Source organism: Malus sylvestris, chromosome 9, assembly GCF_916048215.2.
Source record: "Malus sylvestris chromosome 9, drMalSylv7.2, whole genome shotgun sequence".
Lineage (NCBI taxonomy): Eukaryota > Viridiplantae > Streptophyta > Magnoliopsida > Rosales > Rosaceae > Malus > Malus sylvestris.
In genome coordinates this window covers 16,855,572-16,879,668 of record NC_062268.1, presented here as the reverse complement: position 1 = coordinate 16,879,668, position 24,097 = coordinate 16,855,572, and the positions used below count along the sequence as shown (strand labels likewise).

At 35.0% G+C, this 24,097-nt stretch overlaps 3 protein-coding genes across 5 annotated transcripts; all 3 read right to left on the bottom strand.

The window, feature by feature from the left end:
- Positions 1 to 12,289: 12,289 nt before the first annotated feature.
- On the bottom strand, positions 12,290 to 16,527 carry LOC126583420 (putative hydrolase C777.06c). Its single transcript, XM_050247767.1, has 12 exons — positions 16,265 to 16,527; positions 15,591 to 15,712; positions 15,348 to 15,460; positions 14,554 to 14,595; positions 13,956 to 14,011; positions 13,712 to 13,788; positions 13,456 to 13,575; positions 13,179 to 13,255; positions 12,994 to 13,057; positions 12,819 to 12,869; positions 12,698 to 12,746; positions 12,290 to 12,578 (listed from the first exon to the last, which is right to left on the bottom strand). Exons 1-12 carry the CDS (start codon positions 16,416 to 16,418, stop codon positions 12,454 to 12,456), a joined length of 1,050 nt encoding a protein of 349 aa, XP_050103724.1. The 5' UTR covers positions 16,419 to 16,527; the 3' UTR covers positions 12,290 to 12,453.
- A 1,258-nt stretch (positions 16,528 to 17,785) lies between these two features.
- On the bottom strand, positions 17,786 to 20,108 carry LOC126634274 (uncharacterized). The gene is made up of 4 exons (XM_050304779.1): positions 19,491 to 20,108; positions 19,274 to 19,404; positions 19,131 to 19,206; positions 17,786 to 19,047 (listed from the first exon to the last, which is right to left on the bottom strand). The coding sequence occupies exons 1-4, from the start codon at positions 20,056 to 20,058 to the stop codon at positions 17,888 to 17,890; spliced, it is 1,935 nt and encodes a 644-aa protein (XP_050160736.1). The 5' UTR covers positions 20,059 to 20,108; the 3' UTR covers positions 17,786 to 17,887.
- A 16-nt stretch (positions 20,109 to 20,124) lies between these two features.
- LOC126634275 (uncharacterized) lies at positions 20,125 to 23,343 on the bottom strand. 3 transcript variants are annotated; one of them, XM_050304781.1, is made up of 3 exons: positions 23,227 to 23,343; positions 22,650 to 22,699; positions 20,125 to 21,134 (listed from the first exon to the last, which is right to left on the bottom strand). In XM_050304781.1, the coding sequence occupies exon 3, from the start codon at positions 21,121 to 21,123 to the stop codon at positions 20,125 to 20,127; it is 999 nt and encodes a 332-aa protein (XP_050160738.1). In that variant the 5' UTR covers positions 21,124 to 21,134; positions 22,650 to 22,699; positions 23,227 to 23,343. The 3 variants fall into 3 exon arrangements, with proteins under 3 accessions (XP_050160738.1, XP_050160739.1, XP_050160737.1); XM_050304782.1 differs by having other exon boundaries at positions 22,650 to 22,690; XM_050304780.1 differs by lacking the exon at positions 22,650 to 22,699.
- Positions 23,344 to 24,097: the final 754 nt, after the last annotated feature.

The following is a 24,097-nucleotide window of genomic DNA, read 5'->3' as shown; positions in this document are numbered from 1 at the left end:
AAGAAAAAAGACAGACCTAAGCACAAGAGAGGGTATCTAACAACATCCACACTTGATATGGTGCCATTGACACCAACCAGTATTCCCATTGGAATAGGAGAACTTTGTTTCAATTATTGAAAGAAATGTCTTTATTAATTACATATATCTTTGTCTGCACTGTTCTGCTGAGGCTAAGATGGTGAAGCACACTAGTAGTGTTCACCAGATCAAACACAACTGAATTTTCCATCAAAATTTACAATCAGATATTACAGACAATTTTGAAAAAAAAGTTGTAACCAAAATCAAATGACTACCATAAAAAGATATTTTGTAACCAAAAACGAATAGTTGAATATATAGTAGTTGGTACTCGTGTATGCGTGTGTGTGTGTGTGTGTTCATGTCTGTCTGTGCGTCTGTGCAGAATTTAAATAATGCAGACACATTTGGAGCTACATCATCTCAATGTTTTAGTTCATGTTTTTCGATAAGCTTTGTGTAAAATAAGAGGTTTTAAAAAGGACTAGATATAAAAGAAATATTATCATTTTTGTCATTTTCTTGTTTTATTCCTCAATGATTTAGTTTTTGAAATGGGATCTGGCTCGACCAAAGTCTCAATATGCTCTCCCAGCTCATCTGTGTTATTATATTAATCCAAATGCATGTTTATATTAAAGAATGAAATTTAAAATTTATGAACGCCATAAAAAGTGTGAGAAAAGTTTCCATGCACACAAATGCATTTGGAACCATCTGGCTTTATGTATGATGTAAACGTATGATGAGATGATGATATACATTGTATTCTCAGAGTACATGTACAAAGGAAGTTGGCCTAGATAAAACACAGCCACATGCATGGTTTCTGCACGAGTGATGCTAGAAAAACACACAAAAACTAGTTACAATTATTTGAATTCGAAATATGTGGGTAGTGTCAAGTAAAATATTGTTAAGTCACATGTCGTAATCTTAACACGCCGTCTTCACGTGTGATGTTATTTTAGTTTAAAATGCGACAATATATATTGGATGACATGCAAGTACATGAACAATTGTGACACATGAGTTAACCTGCTTTAATACCATAAAAAATGGAGGAGCTTAAACTCCCAAGGAACTATAATATAAAAAGTACCAATGAACAACGCAAACGCTACAAAGTTACTCGACATCTAAAGCACTACAAAGACACTAAGCCAAAGGATTTCAAAATGACACCTTATTTAAAAGTTATTTAAAACGTATATATGGCACCAAAGTCATTTTCAAAGTCTCTCTACATATATATGTGTGTATATATATATATATATAGGAAATCTTTAAGGAAAGGGATCCCCATTTTTTTATAAAAATGGGGATTAGTTGTGGGGTCTACATTACATCGAACTTTAACGATCCGAACCGTCTATTTTTCAAGTTGCACCTCATAGATCATCCTTACAAAATATTAGCCAAATCAGAAATGTTTAAGACATCTAATTGGGTTCAAAGAAATGAACGAATATTTTGTTATATAAGAAACAATGAAATTTTATCTTGATAATTAAATAGGCAAATGGTTTTGGATTAAATTGAATTTTTGCAAGAATGATCTATGAATCGAGACTTACAAAATAGACGGTTCAGATCGTTGAATTTCGATGTGAAGTTAGCCCCACACCTAATCCCCATTTTTTGAAAAAAATGGGTATCCCTTTGAATAATGGGCCTGTATGTATATTTAATTTTTTTTTTTTTGGTAGTGCTTAGGAACTTCAAAACCCCTCAACCAAACACATTTTTAATTCTCAAATGTGGGATTTACACTCTCAACAAAAGAAAAGATTCGATTTTTTAATGTAATAAGAATGAAGTAATTTGTATATCAACTATATATATATGTCTATATATCTGAGTATGTATTTTGATGCTCGTATTTCATAGTATTTCGAGAAATTTTATGTGTACTCAAACACGTATTGCGTATTATGACATGGATTGATGACATAATTAATATGTCCAACTTCTAAAATTTCTTAAAATCAATACGGATGTAATAATTTTAGTTCAACAATAACACCTCAATTAAAAACTCATAATATTTAATCTTGAGATTGAATAAACGTGTGAGCTAAAATGTCAAACACAGCAAATAAGCACTAACTAGAACCATACAAAATATCACATTCCATATGAGTTGGACATAATTAAAATTTATTGCAAATATTTATAATATCAAATTAAGGTCGGCAAGCCTATATGGACTTATAAATTTACTTAGTGGTAGGTAGGCGGGAGATCCAAATTTTGCTTTCTTGCAAAGCCCTAGAATTGTACTCTGTTGTAAGTTGTTACCTTGAGCTAATTATAACTATTAACCTTTAATCGTAGTAAAAGTGCAACAAGAGGTAAAATGTTGGGACTAAAGAGGTGTTTCGTGTTGTTTCGAAAGTTGCTATGGTAACTTCCTCCTCACATGCATTTCTTTTCTTTTCTGCCTTTTTTTTTATTTTCTTTCTTCTACCATCCATCTAAACAATTGGCCTCGTTGCAAATTAACATTTAGCACAATTAAATTAATAATTTTTTCAGTGCTGAAAACATGTATTTTATGGGATATATATTGAGCAAGGCCAGTCTTATTCCATCAGTTTTGTGACACTGCTTTTGTAGTTGTTGAGCACTATAATAAGTAGTGTCTCTTTGCTATTAAATTTAGGCTAATTACACTTTAAAGTTTCAAGACTTGAGTGATTTAAATTATATTTTTGACATTGCACTATAAAGGTTTTTACATCATTCAGTTTTAGTTTTTATGCATGTTTGATTGTTTCATTAACACAAGCATGAGATTTATCTTTGAGTTGATATATAAGCCACACCTGCACTACATAAATCAAAACTAGTCATTATAGATTATAGAGAGATTCAGCTTCTCCATATTAATGCTTCATATTCCAAAACGATAACCTATAACACAGAGGGAAACTAATGTGTGGCTTCTAAGCATCCTAAGAACGAGTCCTACATTTGCCACAACAACGATTTAACGAAGGTGGTACGGTCAAATAGATGGAAGAAAATTAAAACGGTTTCAAAACCATAGCCCGTGACCTTTTTAAGAAATCACGCTTAAAACATAACTGAGTAGAGTGTCTTAGAAAGTGCGGTGACTTAGTCACTTGAGTGTCATTTTTGTTACCAACTATTTTAACATGCATAGTTCTAAGGTAAAATTTTTATGTTTAGCTCTTATTAATATATTACCTTCTCTAGCTAGTCATTAATTTCACTTCCCCGGCGAGCTTTGAAATTATAGTTCCTTAGAAAGTTCTGTAAATCGGCCACTTGAGTTGGGAGTTTTACCGACTCCCTTAACATGCATGGTTCTGAGGTAAATTTTTCTCTGTTACAAAAGGAATTTCATATTATATGTTCAAACAATCTATATATAACTGCTTTCCAACCTGTATATTCGAACGTTTTTACTCTCCTCCATGAACATGATGTGACTGCTTATGTTGTATCACTTATACTCATCGATCACATGTGCGTGTGAGTGTATACACCCGCATCTAGTACGAAATTGCACCATATGGCAAATCATGTAAAACATATCAAGCTATGGAGCAAGACAACTCTTTGACACTTTTGCCAAATGTTTTTAAGCTATGACTTGACAATTCATGTTTGTTTGCCATTTTTGTATACAGCAAAAACTTGCCCATGAGTTTCATATCCCCATATAATTCACAAGTAGAGGAGCTAATATTCGCTCAACCGGAGCCTAATAAAAAATCTTCAAATGCTTTTTAAGGGATTTTCACAAATTACTATCTCTTACACCCTCTTTTTCATTTTTTGTCATCAGATTAAATAATTCAAACAAAAACAACTAATATAACTAAGCAGAAGTGTGTAGAAAGAAAACAGGTGTTTATAATTTCACATAAATTATTTTGAGTGTCTATGCACATCACTATACACCTATTGGATAAACATTTACGTTTTCTTAGTGCACATGCATTAAATCCTTACAACATTTGATGCACGTCCTTAATTAATTACTTGCAGAAAGATGTAACACCAGTCTATATTTTTGTTTAGATTTGTTTTTGGGTCAAAATAAACAGAGGGGGAGGGGGGGGGGGATTTAACCTCATTGTGTTCATGCTCCCAAATCCTCCCCTTTTACGTAATTTGATCGCATGATCGACATGCATCGTACAAAATCTGAAAGCAGGTCATATATTCGTCGATATAGGCTCCAGGACAAATAGAAAAAGATAAAAGAGACTCATTGGAAATTATGGGTGCTAGGTAAGATGTCCTTAATTCCTACATATATAACGGCCGAGATTTTTTTCTTCAATAATTTCAATCCTTATATGTAATCAAGATTATTATTGTTATGGTTGTTGTTATTATTATTATAATATTCGTTGTTATGACCTTATTAAGTTCAGTCAGCAACAAAGTAGCCATTTGCAAGCCTCAACTCTAGGTAGCTAGATCAAACTTTCTTTATTTTCGAAGACAACCCTATTGATTCAACTTTTCGAAAGGCACCATATCAGTCTAATCTCTCTCTCTCTCTCTCTCTCTCTCTCTCTCTCTCTCTCTCTCTCTCTCTTCTTTTTTTTTTTGGTAAATGCCATTGGCTTCTCTCTTCATCCTTTATTGGAACATTTCAATCAATTTTTTTGTCTAAATTCATCCTCATCCGCAAATAAAAAGAACACTGGTAATGCTGTAGTCAACTGTAGTATGTATATATGCAAGATGTCAAGATACATACAAGATACCCACACACACACACACACACATGTATGTATGCAACCATATTTTTCTGTAGTGTGAAGCATGCGCAGCCTTAGTTGATGTGATTTGTACCCCCTATTCCCCAAACGCTCATTGGACTGTCTCTTGGGTTGTATGATATCGTGTTGCACTCATGCACTGGGAGTTCACGGGGTTGTGTACTTGAGGTCTCACACAAATGATTGAAAAGGGTAGGACCCAGCGTGTAGTAGATTATTGTCAAATTGTCAAGCATGAAAAAAGCAAGAGTAACCCGTCCCTCCATGCACCACTACTACTCTACTCCACAATTTTAAACCTTTGCACTCCTAATTGATGTGTTACCTATATAAAGTTGACACACACTAAAGCATTGATTATAACAAACATATTATTGATCTCCTCGTGTTTATTATATAAAATATCAAAAGAGGTCTCAAATTCAAGTTATTTTTACTAAAAAAAACAAATTAACTACAATATGCATGCTACGTTCTAACCACAAATATGCGATCGAGTTTAGTATCATACTACCATATCTCCTAAGAAGGTATATCCCGCAGTTTACGCACATCATGGGACTATATGTGATGAACTGTAGGAGAATCGTAGAAAAAATTCCTTTCATATTAGGCACCCTTCATTGTTTCGTGAGTCTTTCTTTCACCATGTGATTCAAACACCCCTGAAAAGGACCACCCAGAAGACCCATCTTGGTCCGAGAGTTACACGTGGCACGATGTGATTGGACCGTAATGGAGAGACTTGTGCAAATTGTGTGACTTGAGAAAGGAGATAGAGGAAGAGTTCTCTCCCTCTTGAGAGTTGAGAGAGTTGAGTTGTGAGCATTGAAAGAGGGTGTTTGCTGTTAGAAGAGGCGGCAAAAATTTCCTTTAACACCTTTCATGCCCTCCTTTATTTGCTTTTATACTCACAAGTTCTTACAATGTGGCTTACTGGACAATCACTCCCCAAGAGGTAATTTTTTTCCCATTAGGCTAATTTAAGATTGATTGAGTTGCAAGCATCGTCTACTTTGTGACAAGTCCAACAAGTCCGGTTCCTCTTAGTTTACACGGCCCTTGATAGAATTTCGGCTCTGCCAATTTGCCAAAAGGTAGACAAGTAAGAAAGGGGTGCAACCACAATGTGGGCAGCCACTTAAGGCAATCTCAAACCGAAGGATCCAGAGGGTTAGAGGGCTGAAAATAGCCCGAAAACGGTCTCCAACTGAGGGCTAGGCCAGAGGGCTCGTGGATCCCACTGGACAAAAAGGGCCATACCATAGGGCTAACCGGTCAGGCTCCAATTCAAATTTGTAATGGCTAGTTGCTGACGTCAACTAGCCGTTATTTTTAATTTTTAATTATTTATTTTTTTACAAAACCTCTAACACAATAGTTGCCTTTCTCGACCTTTTGTAGAAGCCTCATTGCCATCCGGTGGGACTATTCTTCTAATCCCAATGCATGCAGTCTAATGACCCTATCATGCCCGGAAACCTATGGTCTTCAACTTTGCGAAGAAGTTGATCTAGATCTTCTTAATTTGGCTCGTGGAGGTACTCGCCTTTGTAAACCTGAACAATTATGACACAATTGTTTAAGAGTATCAAGGCATGTAGACTCGGACATACTATGGGTTTCATCCATCGAATCAGCTAGGGAGCCATAGGCCATCATTCGGAATGTAACAGTAATCTTCTGATGAGGTGAGAAACCAAGGTGGCCTACTCTGTCCCGTTTCTATCGAAAGTATGGATTGACCAGCTGGACATCACGAAGTAAACGCTTGAAGACATGATGCCTCATCCAAAAGTGACATTTGAAATCCTTTTTTGTGTACATCGAGTTGGGGTTGAAGTAGTTGTTTATCAAATTGGCATGTGTCATCGCTCTGTTTCGTGGTTTGTAAGAGCGACCAGCAACAGAGCCACCCTATTAAGGTTGTTGCGTAATTGGCTGACACACCATGGCTGCTGTTTTGTTTTGTGCGTTGCGCCATGCTTCATCTTCTTCATCAGACTCCTCATCTTCTCGTCTCATATGTGCCCATTTTTCTTCCAATTTGGAGTTGGATGAGGACCCCCAGTTGGAATCCGAAGAGGATCCAAAGTTGGAATTCATTGCAAACTTGAATTGAAATAGATTGAATTCAAAGTTGTGTGAATTATAGCCCAATATTCACCCTATTTGTAGCCCCAAAAAAAAATCAAATCTAACAGCTAGCTGACGTCACTTAGCCGTTGGATTTGAATTTAAGTTGTAGTTTTTAAATAATAAATTATGTTTTGCCCTATGGCCTTTTGGCCCTCGGTTAGAGACGGTTTTTTGTGACAGAGCTAAAACGAGCCATATGGCTCTTGGGCCCTTAGTTGGAGATGGTAAGGCCATCTCCAACCGAAGGGTCCAGAAGGCTAAAAGGCTGAAAATAGCCCGAAAACCGTCTCCAACTAAGGGCTAGGCCAAATGGCTCATGGGCCCTACTGGACAGAAAAGGCCAAAGGGCCAATCGGCTAGCCAGCCCTGGGCTGGGCCAAAATTTTTCATTATTCCTATCGGTTATATCCAACAACATTGTACTTATTCCTGTTGGTTATATCTGACAGGAATGGTAGGCCAAAATTTCAAATACAATAGCTAGTTACCATTGGAGTCAATTTTTTTATTTGTTTTATTTTTTTGGGCCAATTATTATTATTATTATTATTTTTATGAATTTAAATTGTAGTTTTTAAATTTAATTTGTAGTTTTTAAATATAAGTTGTTGCTTTTTAAATTTAAGTTGTTGTAGTTTATAAATTAAAATAATAAATTATGTTTGGCCGTATGACCCTTTGGCCCTCGGTTGGAGATGGTTTTTTGTGACATGGCTAAAATGAGCCATATGGTCCTTTGGCACTTGGTTAGAGATGAAGGCAAATATGACAATGTACTGTTCATTAAAATATTAATATCTTGGAGGGCCAGAGCGCTAAAATGAGCCCTCTAGCCAGCCTTCAGTTGGAGATGACCTAAGAAATATGGCCTTGTACTTTCATTAAAATATTAATTTCTTGGAGACCCAGATGGCTAAGACAAGCCCTCTGGCCAGAGGGCTCGTTTTAGCCCTCTGGCACTCCAAGATATTAATATTTTAATGAACATTACATGACCATATATTTGCCTCCGTCTCCAACCGATGGCCAAAGGGCCAGATGACTCGTTTTAGCCATGTCACAAAAAACTGTCTCCAATCGAGGAACAAAGGGTCAAACATAATTTATTATTTAAATTTAAAAACTACAATAACTTAAATTCAAATTTTAGTTTAAGCATTCTTGTCGTTATAATCGACATGAATACATTTATATTAAATAATAACCAACATGATTGGTGTTTTTTTTGGCCAGCCCTTTGGCCCTTTTAGATTCCGTGGGGCCCTCTCAGATTCCATGAGTCATTTGGCTTAGCTCTCGATTGGAGACTATTTTCGGGCTATTTTCGGCCCTCTAGACCCTTCGGCCATCTCCAACCTAAGGGTCTAAAGGGCTAGAGGGCCAAAAATAGCCCGAAAATCGTCTCTAACCGAGGGCTAGGCTAGAGGGCTCGTGGGCCCCACGAAATCTGAAACGGCCAAAGGGCCAACCAGCTAGCTTAATCCAACCGGCCAACTCTGGGCTGGGCCAGAAATTCTAGTATTCCTGTCGAATATAATCGTCTGACAGGAATTTTAGGCCAAATTTCAAATGCAACGACTAGCTGACATCAACTAGCCGTTATTTTTTTTTAAAATTAATTTTTTTACACAATTTTTTTCCTATAACTTCTATTTTTTTTCTATAACTTCCTATAACTTCTAATTTACAAAATTTGTTTAATATTTTTTTTCCTATAACTTCTATTTTACAAAATTTGTTTCATATATTTTTTAAATTCTATTTTTTTCCTATAATTTCCTAAGCCATTATACAACATTAAATTCAATTAAGTAACATGAAACAACATTAAACAATATGAAACAACATTAAATAACATTAAGCAACATAAAAATTATACAACATAAAACTTAAATGCCTACTCCATGCTATTTTTGGCCCAAAGATGTGCAACAAGATCCTATTATAGGTACTTGTTTGTGGTACGGGAATGTATAATTCTATACCACCTAATGTACTCATTTATAGAGATACTACCAGTTCTTGGATTGAAAGGCAAATTAGGCCCACCATATATTTTTGCACGAGCCCTTCTTGACCTATTTGGATCTTCTTGGTCATCATCGGACTCTCCATCAATATACCCATCTTGCTCATCCTGCACTATCATATTGTGTAATATGATGCAAGACATCATGATGGAGTCCAAATTTTCTAGACTCCACCCTTTTGTCTGTTCGATAATGATCTTCCACAATGCTTGTAGAATATCGAAAGCTCTCTCAACATCTTTCCGGTATGCCTCTTGGTATAAGGTAAACAACTTTTCCGCATCATTACTAAGGTTTGGAATTGCTTGGACAAGTGTCGCCCATTTTGGGTAGATGTCATCTGCCAAGTAATACCTCATATTGTATTGACGACCGTTGATGTAGTAGTCAAGTTGAGGTGCTTTACCTTCCATCAAACGATTGAATAGGGGTGAATGCCCAATAAATGTAATGGCATTTTGGGGTCTAGGGACTCCAAAGAAAGCATGCCAGATCCATGTGTCATATGAGGCAACCGCCTCTAACACAACAGTTGGCTTTCTCGACCTTCCGCAAAAGCCTCATTGCTATCCGGTGGGACAATTCTTCCAATTCCAATGTATGCAGTCTAATGACCCTATCATGCCCGGAAACCTACGATCTTCAGCTTTGCGAATGAGCCGATTCAGATCTTCTTGATTTGGCTCGCGGAGGTACTCGTCTTTGTAAACCTGAACAATTGTGTCACAGAATTGTTCAAGAGTATCAAGGCATGTAGACTAAGACATACCATGAGTTTCATCCATTGAATCAGTAGGGGAGCCATAGGCCATCATTCGGAGTGCAATAGTAACCTCCTGATGAGGTGATAAACCAGAGCGGCCTACTCTGTCCCGCTTTTGTCAAAAGTATGGGTTAACTTGTTGGACATCACGAAGTAAACACTCGAAAACATGACGCCTCATCTGGAAGCGACGTTTGAAATCCTTTTCTATGTACACCGAGTTAGTGTTGAAGTAGTTGTTCATCAGATTGGCATGCATCATCGCTCTATTTCGTGGTTTGTAAGAGCGACCAGCAACAGAGCCACCCCATTGAGGTTATTCCTCAATTGGCTGACACACCATGGCCGCAACCATGGCTGCTACTCTATGTTGTTTGTTGCGCCTTACTTGAACTTCTTCATCAAACTCCTCATCTTCTTGTCTCATTTGCGCCCATTTTTCTTCCAATTTGGAATTAGATGAGGACCCCCAATTGGAATCCGAAGAGGATCCAAAGTTGGAATTCATTGCAAACTTGAATTGAAAGAGATGAATTCAAAGTTGTGAGTTATAGCCTAATATCCACCTTATTTATAGAAAATAAATTATGTTTGGTCCTATGGCCCTTTGGCCCTCGATTGGAGACGATTTTTTGTGACACGGCTAAAACGAGCCCTATGGCCCTTTGGCCCTCGGTTGGAGATGGAGGCAAATATGACCCTATACTGTTCATTAAAATATTAACTTCTTGGAGGGCCAAAGGGCTAAAATGAGCTCTCTGACCAGCTTTCGGTTGGAGATGGCCTAAGAATTAGGAAAGGCTTGAGCGTATCCTGAAGTTTCTTCTCTTTGTAGCTTCTGTTCATGTGTTTTTGGTTGGATATTTTGCATTATTTGATTTATGTGTTTTTCCTTTCAGCTAGTTGTATTATATTTCTCTAATTGACCCAAAAAATGTGTTTTATGAAACCAAAGCATTATATCAACTAGCCTTCCTTAGCTCACCATTTTGCATGATGGATTGTTGTTTTGTAATGAAACTACATATTATGGATAGAGGAATAATTTATCTTGAAAGACAATTTTCATAGTTGCAGTTTGAGCCATGATTATTAATTTTTGTTCAACTTCAATGTTGGAACTTATAAAGAAGTTTGGCGATTATGATATTATTATTTCAATCTTATTTTTGTTATCATGACTCCACTACTCTCTTTTGATTATATTATATTATTTATAATTTTTTTTTTCAAATTTCTTTCATACAGCTTAGAGGCCCCTCCTAGGAAGATTTCTAGCTCCGCCACTGAACGTGGGTGTATCATGTTTAGGGTTTACAGTTGAGAAGTTTGCTCTCCTGCGCATTAAAGGACGAAAAAGAATGGTTGAGATTTGAATAAAAGAGATTCAGTTAAATCTCAATGTTCGCTTGTGAAAAATGTACAGGCGAGAATTTCTATTAAGGTCTGTGCTTGATATTATCTTTTAGCCTCCATCTTTTTGGAATTTAAACAACTTGGAGCCAAATTAAATCTGTGATCAAAATCTGTGTGGAATTGACGTTCATTGGCATTGACTTTGAAGGTTTCAGTCTCCATACTCATGCTGTTCATTGAAATTTGAAATCATTCCCTTTTTTTAATCACACAATTTAATAAAGTGATGACCATTTTGATAACGAAAACTGCAATTTCCCACAAGCAAGCATCATCTTCCGAAACCACGCCAAGTCATATTGGGCAAGGGGTGATTTTTTTTGTCAAATTACTGTGCCAACCGAATTATCAACTGTACTACATTGATTTTGTGCCAATCGGTAACGTACTGAACCGAAGTTTTTTGGTACGATATTGGTATTCGATACCATTACCACGGTATTACCATACCGTACCGAAAAATATAAATATATATTTTAGTGTTTAGTACATGAAGTGTGTGTGTGTGTGTGTGTATATATATAATGAGTGTGAATTACATGAAATCTACTGGGATTTGTGTTGGTGTACTGCTGCCTGTGCTTTTTACTTTGTGCTTCTTGCATGCAGTTTTTTACTGTGCTTGCTACCTGCTAACTTCAATCAAGTATGATTAAATCATCTGAAAGGTATGAATTAGTTACATAGTTGATGAAAAAAATTGAAAAAGTGGGCCTTGAATTGGGTTGTGAATTTTTTTTTATTCAAATTTTGACCAAAAAAAGTGACCCAAAATAAAATGGTAATTACAATTACCATACTATACCAACCGAAGTATTTGGCACACCGAACTTCAGTAATACCTAAAATTTGGCATGGTAATAGTAATCGATTTTGTAATACCGAAAATTTGGTATGATAATTGGTATGGAAGTTTTACTGCGGTAACCGTACCAAAACCATCCCTAGTTGGGGCAATTTCCCATAGAGTTTGTGTTGACTCTTGTGTTGACCATTGACTGCCAAGAAATTAGAGAATGTCACTTCTGTAATTATCCATGCATTTCCAATAACTTATAGGAAATTCGAGGACTTTACATAATTTAAAGTGTCGGAATAATCAAAATCAAATATCGTAACATCAATAAAATATTAATGACAAGTCGAAAAGATTTTGAAAAATGACCATTAATCTTATTGGATATTTGGCATCAGGGAAAGCCAAGATGACTGCAAGATATAAACCACTGAAAAAGTTGAGTACATTGAGTGGCAATTGAAATTGGTATTGCAAAGCTCATGAGAGATCAAATGGCATTTCAAATGAAAAGAAAAGTTAACCGTGAAACGCTGCTGGTACACGAAGTCCGTCATAGCTCAGTTGTACGTCAAGACCCTCTGTCTCCTTCAATTTCAAAAGATAATCGTTCACCTTTTCATGATCCATCAGATGCATCATACCTTCATCAGTGCAGGCCACGAAAAGAAGCAGAATTGTTAAATTTCTACGCAGTCCTCGGTACTAATTATAACGGTAACACCTAACACCTGATCTTCAGCAAAAGGGGGCGAACACATACCAGTGAACAAAGTCTTTCTCGGTTGGATTTTCCGTACTTCCTCCAAAGCCTGAAAATGAAATAGATAAAACTTGAAGCTTACTGAAAATGAATTATTACAAGAAAGCACAAAATAGCTCACCCTTGGGAGTCCAAAATGCGTTGAAGAAGACCGATCTGGCCGTAAAGCATCCTGAACAAATTATTCGACATATCAACCCAGTCAGAAGAAAAGAGATGTCAGGCGTTTGTGAAAGAAATAGAACAGAAATAAACATATGTGTGGGTGCACGTTTGTTAGAGTGAGGGGAAGGCACCAGAATCAGGAGTTCACAATCTTTCAGAAGTGGATAAGTTTCTTCAGGAATGTCACTAACGTCACTGTGAATGTAAACAAATGATTAGCAATTTAGTCGTGATGAACACTACACAAGCGATCAAAGTAGAGGCTTAAAAATAGAAAGCAATGAGTGACCTGCATTTGAGGGAATAGAAGCATTACCTTATATAACAAACATTACCAAAACGAAATCCAAGGGAACGATAACCCTGACCATGCCACACAGGTAAAGGGGTAAACTGGGAACACAGCATTGAAAAGAAAATATGAGTGCCAAGTCATACAGCAGATTACTTTTCAGCCAAGTGACAATACCATCTACTAATATTTTACTGTTAAATTTCTACCAGTTTCTATATTAGACCTCACTCCTCTTACATGTCCCCGTTAAAAAGCATGGTCTAAATTTCAGTTTGATATGGTTGATATAAATTCTGACCTTCAAATCTTGTACTACAAATGGATCCTCACGTATGATATTAAATTGCAACTCAGAGACTGCAGCACCAGCAAGAACCGCACTTGTATCCACCAAATAATAATGAGTCTTTTTCATTACCTGCAAATAACTTTCTCAGTATCATACACGTGTAGTGAGAACGGTAAAAATTAAGTGACTATGAAGACATAATTAAAGAAAGCATCAGTATAAGACCCATTATTCAATGCAATACAAGAAAGGAAGATGCTTGGACCTCAAAATCACGCTGGGCAACATAGATCGGGATGCTGGGTTGGACATTGTTTGTCCAATCGCGAAGATCATCCAGACCTGGAGACATATAAATAGAGCCTATGATTAATGTCAATATGTATGTTAAAAGGAAAAAAGGGAATTTAAAAAAAAAAAAAGAGAGAGAGAAAGAAGATTAAAAAGATCCAAAGCTAAGTTTGTTAACTGTTTAAATAACAACGTTAGAAAGTGTTCATGACAGAGACCTCCAATTGCATCAGCATGCGAATGAGTAATAATAACCGCATCAATTGTTCTTATCCTGACAGAAATACAACTAGTTACTACAAGGAAAATACCAGAAAATACACATATTAATGGAAGCACCACCTTTAAGTATATATGAAAGTCCTTGAATACAAAGATCCTTTAGAGAAAAGAAACCGAAGAGAAAACATAGTTTTGCCACTTTAACAGTCCAAAAAGAATACCTTGAATTACGTCCAAATGATTCCAAGGAACGTAGAAAAATCAAAGCTACAACAATGATGGCTGGACCTACATAACATATTGTGCATATCTAGGGATACATGAGAGTTATTTTACAGTACAATAACACTAAACGTTTCATATGGCACTAGAAATAACCAAGTTTGAGGCGGATATTGAGTCCAAATCAGTCCTCAATATCAATGTCAGAAAGTTTCCTTATGTTGAAGTTTCCTTACAGAACACACAATGTTAGTATCTAGATCTTCTAGCAACTAGTCCAGATAATTTAGAAGTGTCACATGAGATACAATTTGAGATCATGAACTCTTATATATGATAGCTTAAAGAAAAAAAGTTGAAGCAATAACTAACCCATAGGCAGTAAACCATTGGAGAGCACTGTGGTAGAAAAACCTGTGAAACAAAAATAGAAATTCAACTTTCACCAACAAAGTGTCTAGAAGTTTATCATCGAGGGACAAAAAATCTCAGTCATGTGTAACCTTTCTTTTTCCACGTTTAAAGTTTAAAGTTATAAATACAAAGAATTCTATTTGTATCTTCATTGTTAACAAGACAAAAAGACAATGAAACCATTAAATCCATTTTTATCAACCGTCTCATATTATGTAATGTAAGAATAACCTTGACTAGAACTATAACTTTCATTTTAAAAGTATTATTGAGGTAAATTATCCCTTAGCTTTGCCAATATGGGAAGCTCCCATCAACCCGCCTCATAAGGCTGCAAACGGGGTCCTATTTGATTGGTTGATCTTTGCCTTGTGCAACAATACCTGTGCCCTGTTGTGCTAAACTTATCCAGAAAATATGGTTCTTGGATGACACACCCACTCATATTTTACCATCAACATACTGCATATGAGAAGCAGATAGTTACGTGGATTATCTTCCATGCCTATCAATGAGCTTAGAAACATATTTAGGTTGACAAAAGTCTTACTTTTTGCAAGTCTTAGATTTAAACTATGAGTATTTGATACATATTTCTTTCCAAGAAATCTTTGGTACACAACTGCAGAATTTAATATTTTTTATCCATAACCAACCACAACCATGAATTACAAATTTATGGGATAAAGAAGTAAAAGTACATTCTTAGGGTAACATGCGCACAATATGCATAAAATTGATATATCACTTACTTTCCAGCATCTATAAGAATGTTATAATTTCCAGAGGGTCTAGGATAACGAACAAGGATGCTTGTGTTGAGCCTCTTATTTTTATTCCCTGGTTCCACAGCTTTCAAGCAAACCTTAAAAAGTAAACAAGCAATCATTTCCTTACTAATCGGATGCACATTTGATTAAAAACAAAGTAGCCAACATAAATCTTTGGATAGGACATGCCAAAATTACTTAAGCACAGAGGTTTCATAACCATACCGCACATGTCTTTAAAGGATTTGTGAGGCAGCTGACTCGGGGAATTCCTTCACTAGTACCAGTACCTATAAATATGATTTCTGAATGCTCACAAGGTGAGCCAGCGGCCGTAGTTTCTGAATCTGTGGTTCATTACAAAGTTAGTACACAACAGAGTAGAGCTCATACAATCCACAAACGGAGAACATTCAAATTTGTCTATATAGTAACAAAGCCCACTAACTTTATATATTCATCACCGTGCCAAATGCCGAGCTACCTTCTTATAAATTAGAACTATTGTTTTGAGTACGCATATTTAAAACCAAAATATAACCCAATTAATCAAATTTGAACCATTTGTTTCCTTCATTCATTGATTCAGTCAAGGCACATCACTGCATATATCACAACTTCATTCAAAATTGCATACAAAAGTTTAGTTTCAAAGTTCAAACACAAGCTGCACAACTCAATCCCTTATCTGTTACCAAGCAATACAAGTAAAGTTTGGCGCCTAAAATCAATCCATAAAAATCATTCATACCTACAAAACATGAATACTGAACATCTACCGATTCAACGGATCAAAGGGCATTAGGATATCCACGGAATGCACAAAACCCAGAAAGAAAAAATGCAAAATATTGTAATCAGAGCAAGATAATTGACAAATCAGGGATGGCGGAGCTTACTAGATTGGAGGTAAGAGTTGAAAACTCGTCTGAAGGGAGAAAACCCATTTGCCGGAGCTTTGGTTGGAGGGCTGTAGAGTGAGAGATGGCGTTTGTATGTTGCAAAGTAGCTCAGAGAAGGAGATGGGCGAATGGTGCCCAAAAGTTGAACCATTTGCCAAAAGCCTCCTGGAAATCTGTAAACAATTGGGGAAAGTGTCCTTTTATGGTTACTCTCTTTCTACTTGGGGCTTCGCTAAAATTCTAGCCATGTTTGGTTGGTGGTGTGGTGAGAATTAATCGAATGGTTTTAACTTCATATGTTTCGGTAGTTTCCAAAAACAAAAAAAAACTTAGTATGTTTCGGTTGGAGTCGGAGAATCAGACCAACGTTTTACTACAACAATATATTTTACATTAAGGTTTTTTTTTTTTTTTTTAAGTTCAACAATTATTTTACACTCAAGAGAATGGGAGTTCGGCTAAGTCAAACATAATGGGAAACCTAATTTGGTATTGAATGCATTATCTACTAAATTCGAACCTCAGACCTCTCACTTACAAGTGAAGAGGAATATCACAATTAACTTTCTGTTTGATTAAGGAATTATAATCAATGAGAAATTAGGTTCTCATCCCTCTTTTATCAACTCTATTAATTAAAACTTTATTCCTTTTTAATTTTTTATCAAGGTCTTTTGGTTTTGATAAACATCATTAATTATTTCAATAATAAAATATTTTACATTTCAAGATAATTAAATTTTATTTCTAAATATATTCATTTAATGTTACAAACGTTACATTTGACATATATATATATATATATATATATATATATATATATATATTTAAGGCTAAATTTTATATCATATATTTTTATTTTTAGTTTGTACACATTTTAATTAGCAACCCTGTTTTTAAATTGTATTTTTTTTTTCAGTTTTAGTTTGTACCATATATTAATTTCTTTTTGTGTTCATATTTTCGAAACTTTTATTTGTACTCATTTTTTCAACCTTTTATTTGTACCAATAATTTATTAAAAATGTACCCATTTGTCTTTAAAAATGTACCACTTTGTTATATGTAAAAGGTACCAATTTTTTGTTTTTGTAAGTACCATTTTTTTTAATGTAAAATTTACCCGTTTTTAAATGTAAGACCTATTTTTTTTTAATCTAAACTGTACCCATTTTTTTATATAAAATATACCCATTATTTTTTTTAATATAAAATGTACCCATTTTTTCATATAAAACGTACTACATTCTTTGTATAAAACCAAGGAAGAAAATATCGGTGATATCGGAAATATCGGTAGTCCGAAAACACGGAAATATCGATGGAAATATCGGTAAAATATCGATATCGATAAAAATTACATGGAAACCACGGAAATTGTAAGAAAAACTTGGAAATTTTTATTGAAACTTTGTAGGATGTTTATTTAGTCAATTATCTATTAGTTTATCACAAAAAATTGGAAAGAAATGCATTGCATGATGGATTTAACATTATCAAGTTGATTATATAGCGATCTGACAAACATTATGAGTGTAGAAAATATGTAGTAATTAATGAAAGAAGTCTAAACACACCATAATCATTTATATATAATGAATTAGTACAATATTTTACACTTTAGTACCACATAGAGTTCCTATGAGGTTCAAATTTGTCACTATCTTCATCATCTCTATGTGTAGAATGAGTGTATTGTGAAGAGTAGTTATCAAATGATAAATCCCCAAAATAGTTTTGCATGTAATTGTTAATATGCCACCCATATGGATCCGAGATTGGTTGAGGTTGTCCATAAGAAAAATCATTTGAAGATTGAGGCTGGGATTGATTCCATGAGTCGCTCGATTCCATCCCAACAGGAATGGGATATGAAGGGTATGGAAATGGTTGGTTATGAGTATAACCATAGTTACTACTTCCCAATCCAACAGAGTCTGAAGTTCTAGATAACGAGTCATCTTCTTGACTTGACAAAATCCCTTTGCCTCTTTCTCTGCGAGTATAGTCCTTCCCTATGGCACCAATTCCTGGTCCTGCCCGCCTACTGCCATGGTCATCATCCTGTGTTGCATGCGTGAAGTTTGCCTCACCAGTGAAGGGGCTCATATATCCGGGAGGTGGTGGTCCATAATAGTTTCCATATCCACCACCACTACCTCCAGCTCCACTACCTCCAGCTCCACTTTGTCCTTCATCATTCCTACCTCCGGTGGTAGGTGAGTCTCCTGATCTTGTACTAGAGCTATCATTAGTATCAGCACGATGTTGTGGTTGTGTAGGATTGGAAAAATGTGGAATTCCAGTGTTGCTTGGTGTTGGGTGCAAAAGTTCTTCGAAAGAGTCAGCGCTGCTAGATCCCACCTCCTCCTCTAATACTCTTTCTACATTTATCCCTTCATTACATGCTTCTTCAGCAACTCTGGGAGCTGGGTTGCCTTCATCATCATCTAAATGAAGAGGTCTAATCCATTGAAAAAGTTGGTTACCCTCCGTATCATCATCTTCACCAACAATATCAAACACATCTAGTGGGTCACCACGGTCGACATGATCGATTTCTGCTTCCTTATCTCGAATTTGAAGCTTCATGTTGTAGTAGCAATAAACTAATTTTTCCAAGCTACTATGAGCCAACTTATTTCTTTGCTTTGTGTGTATGAGTGCAAATGTGCTCCAATTTCTTTCACAAGCAGATGAGGAAGCTGTTTGTGATAATACTTTTATTGCTAACTTTCTCACAGTTGGTGCATCGGTCCCATACATGATCCACCATTCAGCTACAATGAAAAATAATGTTGATAAGCCTAATAACTCCAACAAATTCTATTATAAACTTATAGTGAAATATGTTTATACTCACTAGGAGACATATTTGTTCGAGCAGCAACTGATGTTGGTTCTCCAAATGTTCTTCTTGCATCTTTAAACCATGTTAGCTGAATACAATAAATTGTGTTAGTTTAATCCAACAAAGTAATTGTTATAATTTAAGTAATTGTGTACCTCATTTCCAAATTGGCCAACTGCTGGTGATGCAGGGTCTAATTTAGAGTATACATTATGTACAGCACGTATAAGGTTACCATCATCTCCAACACCGGGTCTGTATTGGTATCGGGGATTCAAATAATATGCTGTTCAAAGAAACACATACTCTAATAAGATAAATAATACTTATGCAACTAAAGAAATGAATTGCAAATTATGACATAATTTATACCTGCTGCATGCAAATCGTGGTATAATGTTTTATACCATCGGTCTTCAATTATTTTTACGACCCACCTTGCACCATGTTTTCTTTCCAATTCATCCTTCACTACACGCATCAACTCATATACTGCCCCCATAGTAGGATACACTTCTGTGTCAACGATCCGTAAAACTTTGTAAAGAGGTTCAAACACTTGACACACATGTTCTGTTTGACTCCAAAAAGCATGATCAAGCACTATACTTTCCACCATACGACCTGTATTTGAGCGGCTGAAATTGTGGTTGGCCCAATCGTCACTAGTGAATAGTTGCTTCAACCCTGCTTTCTTCTTGAGTAGGCTGTTTAATGCAATATAGTTGGTGGCGAATCGAGTGGTAGCTGGACGAATAATTTCTCCTCTGCAAAATTCACGCATCTTTGCCAACAACCAACCGTGATTGTAAATATAATTTGTGATCGTTCTAGCTCTTTTGACCACAGTAGCAACATTCTCTCTCTTCCCCATTGCCTCAAACATAAGATCAATACAATGTGCTGCACATGATGTCCAAAACACATTATGATGCTTCATTAACTTTTTTCCAGCTTTGACAAATGCAAAACCGTTGTCGGTCACGACTTGGACAACATTATGCTCTCACACCTCCATGATTACATCCCTCAATAATTTGTAAATATACTTGTAATTCTTTATATGGTCTGAAGCATCAACAGACTTCAAAAAAATTGTCTTTCCCTTGGAGTATACCATGAAGTTGATGATAGATAATCTGGTCGGGCCGGTCCATCCGTCACACATGATTGTGCAACCATTAGTTTCCCACTTTGACCTCAACTTGTTAACATACTCGCCAATGTCTTTATACTCCATATCCAAATATTTGTTTCTTATCTCATAGGGAGTGGGAGGTTGTACTCCAACACCGGCCTGTTGACATCCCACTACCATATTTTTGAAATGATGTGATGATGCCTTCGCAGCAGGGACATTTTCATAGATAAAGAACTTGCTAATTAGACGCCCCATTCCCTCCTTCACATTACCTCCCTTGAAATAACTCCAAACACTCTTTTGATGTGCGTTGGATGACTTATATAAACTTGGGGCTATTGGTGGTGTTGGTTGTGATTCTCTAAGACTGTCACCCCGTCTCATTTGTGCACCACCACTTGTCCCGGAACCTTGTCCCCTATTAGGAATTTTATGAAGGTGTTCTCTTTCCCATGCTGACTGTTTGGAGGCACGTAATGCTTGTTTCAAACTGCGTCGTTCTTCAGGTCCCATGTCATCAGCACATTCGTCCTCATCGTCATCATCATCACTGTCAACCGCTTGGCCATAGACTTCTCCCCGTAGCCCAGCTCGAATATTTTCCATTCCTTGTGTCATCTTTTCCTTCTGCTGTTTTTTATTTTTTAATAATGTGCTGATGAATGCCTTCACTTCTGGGGGGACATTATCGCATCGTTGGACATTTTTTGCTGGATCTAATCCACTAAGATGGTACTTAAGTCGTGTCACTTCACCACTCTTCATTACCCGACCACAATATTTGCAAATTGTGCCATGTTTGTTTCCGTCTATTGGGTCGCCATGTTCCCAAGCTGGATCACGTTTACTAGCTCCACTAGACATCTTAAACGTACCTACATTTATTTTTCATGAAAATTAGACAAAAGAATTAAATAATAAAGTTATTCTACAGAACCTAAATAATAAAGTTATTCTACAGAAGAATACAATATGAAGTAAAGAAAATGATTGTAAAAATTTAAGTAATTAAAAAAAAATATGGAATAATAAAACCTAATATTAATGAATAATAATCCAATTTGATAAAAAAATAATCCTAATATAAATGATGAATAATATTCCTTTTTGATAATAATCCTAATATAAATAATCCTACTATAAATGATGATAATTATGTTTCATGAAAATAATCCTAATATAAAACATAGTGAAGAATAATATTCCTTTTTGATAATAATCCAATTTAATAATAATCCACTTTAATAATAATCCAATTTAATGAATAATCCAATTTGATAATAAAAAAAACCTAATATTAATGAATAATCCAATTTGATAATAAAAAAAACCTAATATTAATGAATAAAAATGAATAATTCGTTTTTTTTTTCCCTAAGTTTTGGACCTTTTGGTTCAACCCAACCCAACCCAAGTGTGGTTATATTGATTTGGGCCTAAGGTCAAGTTTGGAGACTACATTAAGTGGGCTTTAATGAATAGTTCAATTTGATAATAAGCCAATTTAATGAATAATCCAATTTAATGAATAATAATCCAATTTTATAATAATCTAATTTAATGAATAATAATCCAATTTGATAATAACAAAACCTAATATTAATGAATAATAATCCAATTTGATAAAAAAATAATCCTAATATAAATGATGAATAATATTCCTTTTTGATAATAATCCTAATATAAATAATCCTACTATAAATGATGATAATTATGTTTCATGAAAATAATCCTAATATAAAACATAGTGATGAATAATATTCCTTTTTGATAATAATCCAATTTAATAATAATCCACTTTAATAATAATTCAATTTAATGAATAATCCAATTTGATAATAAAAAAAACCTAATATTAATGAATAAAAATGAATAATTCGTTTTTTTTTCCCTAAGTTTTGGACCTTTTGGTTCAACCCAACCCAACCCAAGTGTGGTTATGTTTGAGATTTGGGCCTAAGGTCAAGTTTGGAGACTACATTGAGTGGGCTTTAATGAATAGTCCAATTTGATAATAAGCCAATTTAATGAATAATCCAATTTAATGAATAATAATCCAATTTTATAATAATCTAATTTAATGAATAATAATCCAATTTGATAATAAAAAAACCAAATATTAATGAATAATAATCCTATTTGATAATAAAACCTAATATTAATAAAATAATAAATAACATTAAACATATTAAAATTATCGTAGGGAATAATTATACAACATTACTTAATTACTTACAAAAAATTAACAAGTAATTGTTAACATTACTTAACTACTTACAAAAATTAACATGCAAGTATTAATTACTTAAAAAAATTAACATACGAGTCCACACAAATTTATTTGTTGTTGTATAAATTACAATAATATAAATATAAGTTTGTAAACTTACCTTAAATATGGAACCCTTTGTGTTCAAGCTTTGGAATGGATCTGGAATGGCTTTGAAAATGGTAAGGGAAATAAAATAATAAATAACATTAAACATATTAAAATTATCCTAGGGAATAATTATACAACATTACTTAATTACTTAAAAAAAAATTAACATGTAATTGTTAACAATACTTAATTACTTACAAAAACTAACATGCAAGTATTAACATTACTTAATTACTTAAAAAAATTAACATGCAATTGTTAACATTACTTAATTACTTACAAAAACTAACATGCAAGTATTAACATTACTTAATTACTTACAAAAACTAACATGCAAGTATTAATTACTTAAAAAAAATTAACATGTAATTGTTAACATTACTTAATTACTTACAAAAACTAACATGCAAGTATTAACATTACTTAATTACTTAAAAAAATTAACATGCAATTGTTAACATTACTTAATTACTTACAAAAACTAACATGCAAGTATTAATTACTTAAAAAATTAACATACGAGTTCACACAAATTTTTTTGTTGTTGTATAAATTATAAGAATATAAATATAAGTTTGTAAACTTACTTTAAATATGGAACCCTTTGTGTTTAAGCTCTGGATCTGGAATGACTTTGAAAGGGGTAAGGGAAATAAAATAATCGAAAAGGCTCCTCTGATACTGATACTCCACCTCTTGAAATTTTTTCATAATGACAACTTTGAAAGAATAACACAATAACTTTGAAACTCCACCTTTTAAAACAATATTGGCACACGGTTTTGAATGAAACCACCGTCCATGGTTTGAAAAGACTACAAATTATAATGGTAAAAGCTGCATGAAATTGTCCAAATAATTGTTCGTGTTGTCGAGAATATGGAGTGAGTCATGTGTCCTCCTGACAGGAGGAACCCACACACACACACACAAATGACCACCATTCATGGTCTGAAAAGAATACAAATTATAATTGTCTCATGTCCAAATAATTGTAAAACTTGTCAGGGATTATTGAGTGAGTTGTATCCTCCTGACAGGAGGAACCCACACACTCAAAAGACACATCGCACGCACACACAACGCACGCACGCAGACAACCTCAGTCTCTCTCTCTCTCGATCCTTCTCGTTCTCTCTTCTCCCTTCTCTTCTTCCACACACACACTCACACAGAGAGCTCCTCAGTCTCTCTCTTTCTCGATCATCCTTCTCGATCTCTCTTCTCCCTTCTCTTCTCCCACACACACACTCACACAGAGAGCTCCACAGGTTGACATCGGATCCAAGTCCAACACACGCACACACAGAGATCGGACTCACAGAGATCTCCGATCTCTCTTCTGCCAAACACACACACGCACACAGAGATCTCTCGATCTCTCTTCTCCATTCTCCGATCTCTCTTCTCCCTTCTCCGATCTCTCTTCTCCCAAACACCCACATACAAAGAGAGATC

Bases quoted from the DNA above. Each gene is read 5' to 3' on its own strand.
- LOC126634274 (XM_050304779.1), bottom strand. From the start codon at position 20,058: ATGAAGCATCATAATGTGTTTTGGACATCATGTGCAGCACATTGTATT. The intron at 19,207-19,273 runs GTACACAATTAC...TATTGTATTCAG, and splicing joins TTGGCCAATTTGGAAATGAG to CTAACATGGTTTAAAGATGC. The intron at 19,048-19,130 runs GTGAGTATAAAC...TTTTCATTGTAG, and splicing joins TCGAACAAATATGTCTCCTA to CTGAATGGTGGATCATGTAT.
- LOC126634275 (XM_050304781.1), bottom strand. From the start codon at position 21,123: ATGTCTAGTGGAGCTAGTAAACGTGATCCAGCTTGGGAACATGGCGAC.
- LOC126583420 (XM_050247767.1), bottom strand. From the start codon at position 16,418: ATGGTTCAACTTTTGGGCACCATTCGCCCATCTCCTTCTCTGAGCTAC. The intron at 14,596-15,347 runs GTAAGTGATATA...TTTGTTTCACAG, and splicing joins ATTCTTATAGATGCTGGAAA to GTTTTTCTACCACAGTGCTC. The intron at 13,058-13,178 runs GTAATGCTTCTA...TTACATTCACAG, and splicing joins GGTAATGTTTGTTATATAAG to TGACGTTAGTGACATTCCTG.